This window comes from Lactuca virosa, chromosome 4, assembly GCF_052849685.1.
Source record: "Lactuca virosa cultivar CGN04683 chromosome 4, Lactuca_virosa_CGN04683_v6, whole genome shotgun sequence".
NCBI lineage: Eukaryota > Viridiplantae > Streptophyta > Magnoliopsida > Asterales > Asteraceae > Lactuca > Lactuca virosa.
The window spans coordinates 90,150,525-90,151,796 of record NC_136429.1 but is presented as its reverse complement, the minus strand read 5'-3'; the positions used below and the strand labels follow the sequence as shown (position 1 = coordinate 90,151,796).

Sequence of the window (1,272 nt, the reverse complement as noted above, 5' to 3'; positions counted from 1 at the left end):
ATGGATGATGCTGAAGGTTATGAAATCAATCGTCAAACACAACTCCATACGAAGGTATCTTTTTCAATTATGTTTATGTCAACCCTACTGTTAAGTTATCGACATTGGTAATTATTAAATAAATCTATAAATGGTGTGGGGTGAAATGGGAGGGGTGTGGGCATAATGGTCATTCTACTTTCAATATACTAACATTGTATTTATAATGGTTATTTTTATACTTTCATCTACCTTTTTAATCATTCATATGTTATATGCAATTTAAATATTTATTTTTAGTTTATGTTTGTTCATTATATGATTATTTTAATTGTTTTACAGCAGGCATTATTGGACACTGACGTGTTTATTGAAATTCTTTCAAGAACATCATTAAAGACATTTCATATCATACGTTGTACAAGTAAACATCTTGAAAAACTAACGTACAACAACCATGCTCTTGATCTTTTCAAGGGGAAAAATAATGTGCTTCATGGAGTTATTGTTCAACAAAAGAAAGTTTGGGGATCGATAGAACGTAAGTTTGTTTCGTCTTGTGGTTCGATTAACTTTGACATTGGTTGTATACCAAATTCGTGTACAATCTTAGCAACTTCATTGAATGGACTCATTCTTGGTGAATGTGATTGTCCGGATGAATATCTGAAAAAGTTTTTATTTATTTGTAAACTGACGACATTAGATTGCAGAACATTACCATTTCCGATATATAAGTACATTGCGGTCAAGTTTGCTATGGTGGTTATGTGTTCGAACCCGTTGCATTTCAAGATAATTCGTTTATCATATGCAGAGTCAGAGTAAGTCTTTTTTACAATTATTATTTAAGTATTTTTTTATTTGTTTGTATAACTTTTATGTTTCTTTCGTTGTAGTGACGTGACAAACGATCATGACTATGAAAACTTCCGACTAGAATTATTTCAGTCCACTACATGGGAATGGAGGGACCTTGGTAATATTCGGTTACCATATTCTGTTCATCCGGTATCGGACGAAGCAATCATAAGTAAAGGTGTAGTTTACATCTTATTGTTAAACTATCAAATTTTGTAGTTTGATGCATATTCTGAAGAATATGTAATCATATTCTTACCTTCTACAAATATAAATTACATGTCGTATACATCGAGGCTAATAAAATTTGAGGGAAAGTTGGGATTTTTTTGTCTGAGTGGAGATCGTATGTGGGGTATTTGGGTTCTCATTCGTAATCAGTGGGTTGAAGTTGATGTTATTAGCATCAATGCAGATGCACATGAATGGTGA

At 32.2% G+C, this 1,272-nt stretch overlaps 1 protein-coding gene across 1 annotated transcript; it reads left to right on the top strand.

Moving 5' to 3' along the window:
* LOC145104761 (uncharacterized) lies at positions 1–1,272 on the top strand. The gene is made up of 4 exons (XM_079041947.1): positions 1–54; positions 322–803; positions 879–990; positions 1,060–1,272. The coding sequence occupies exons 1-4, from the start codon at positions 1–3 to the stop codon at positions 1,270–1,272; spliced, it is 861 nt and encodes a 286-aa protein (XP_078898073.1).

What these genes read in the sequence shown, in the direction of transcription:
- LOC145104761 (XM_079041947.1), top strand. Translation starts at nt 1, where the DNA reads ATGGATGATGCTGAAGGTTATGAAATCAATCGTCAAACACAACTCCAT. An exon ending in AAACACAACTCCATACGAAG is followed by an intron (nt 55 to 321) that starts GTATCTTTTTCA and finishes ATTGTTTTACAG; the next exon opens with CAGGCATTATTGGACACTGA. An exon ending in TACCATATTCTGTTCATCCG is followed by an intron (nt 991 to 1,059) that starts GTATCGGACGAA and finishes CAAATTTTGTAG; the next exon opens with TTTGATGCATATTCTGAAGA.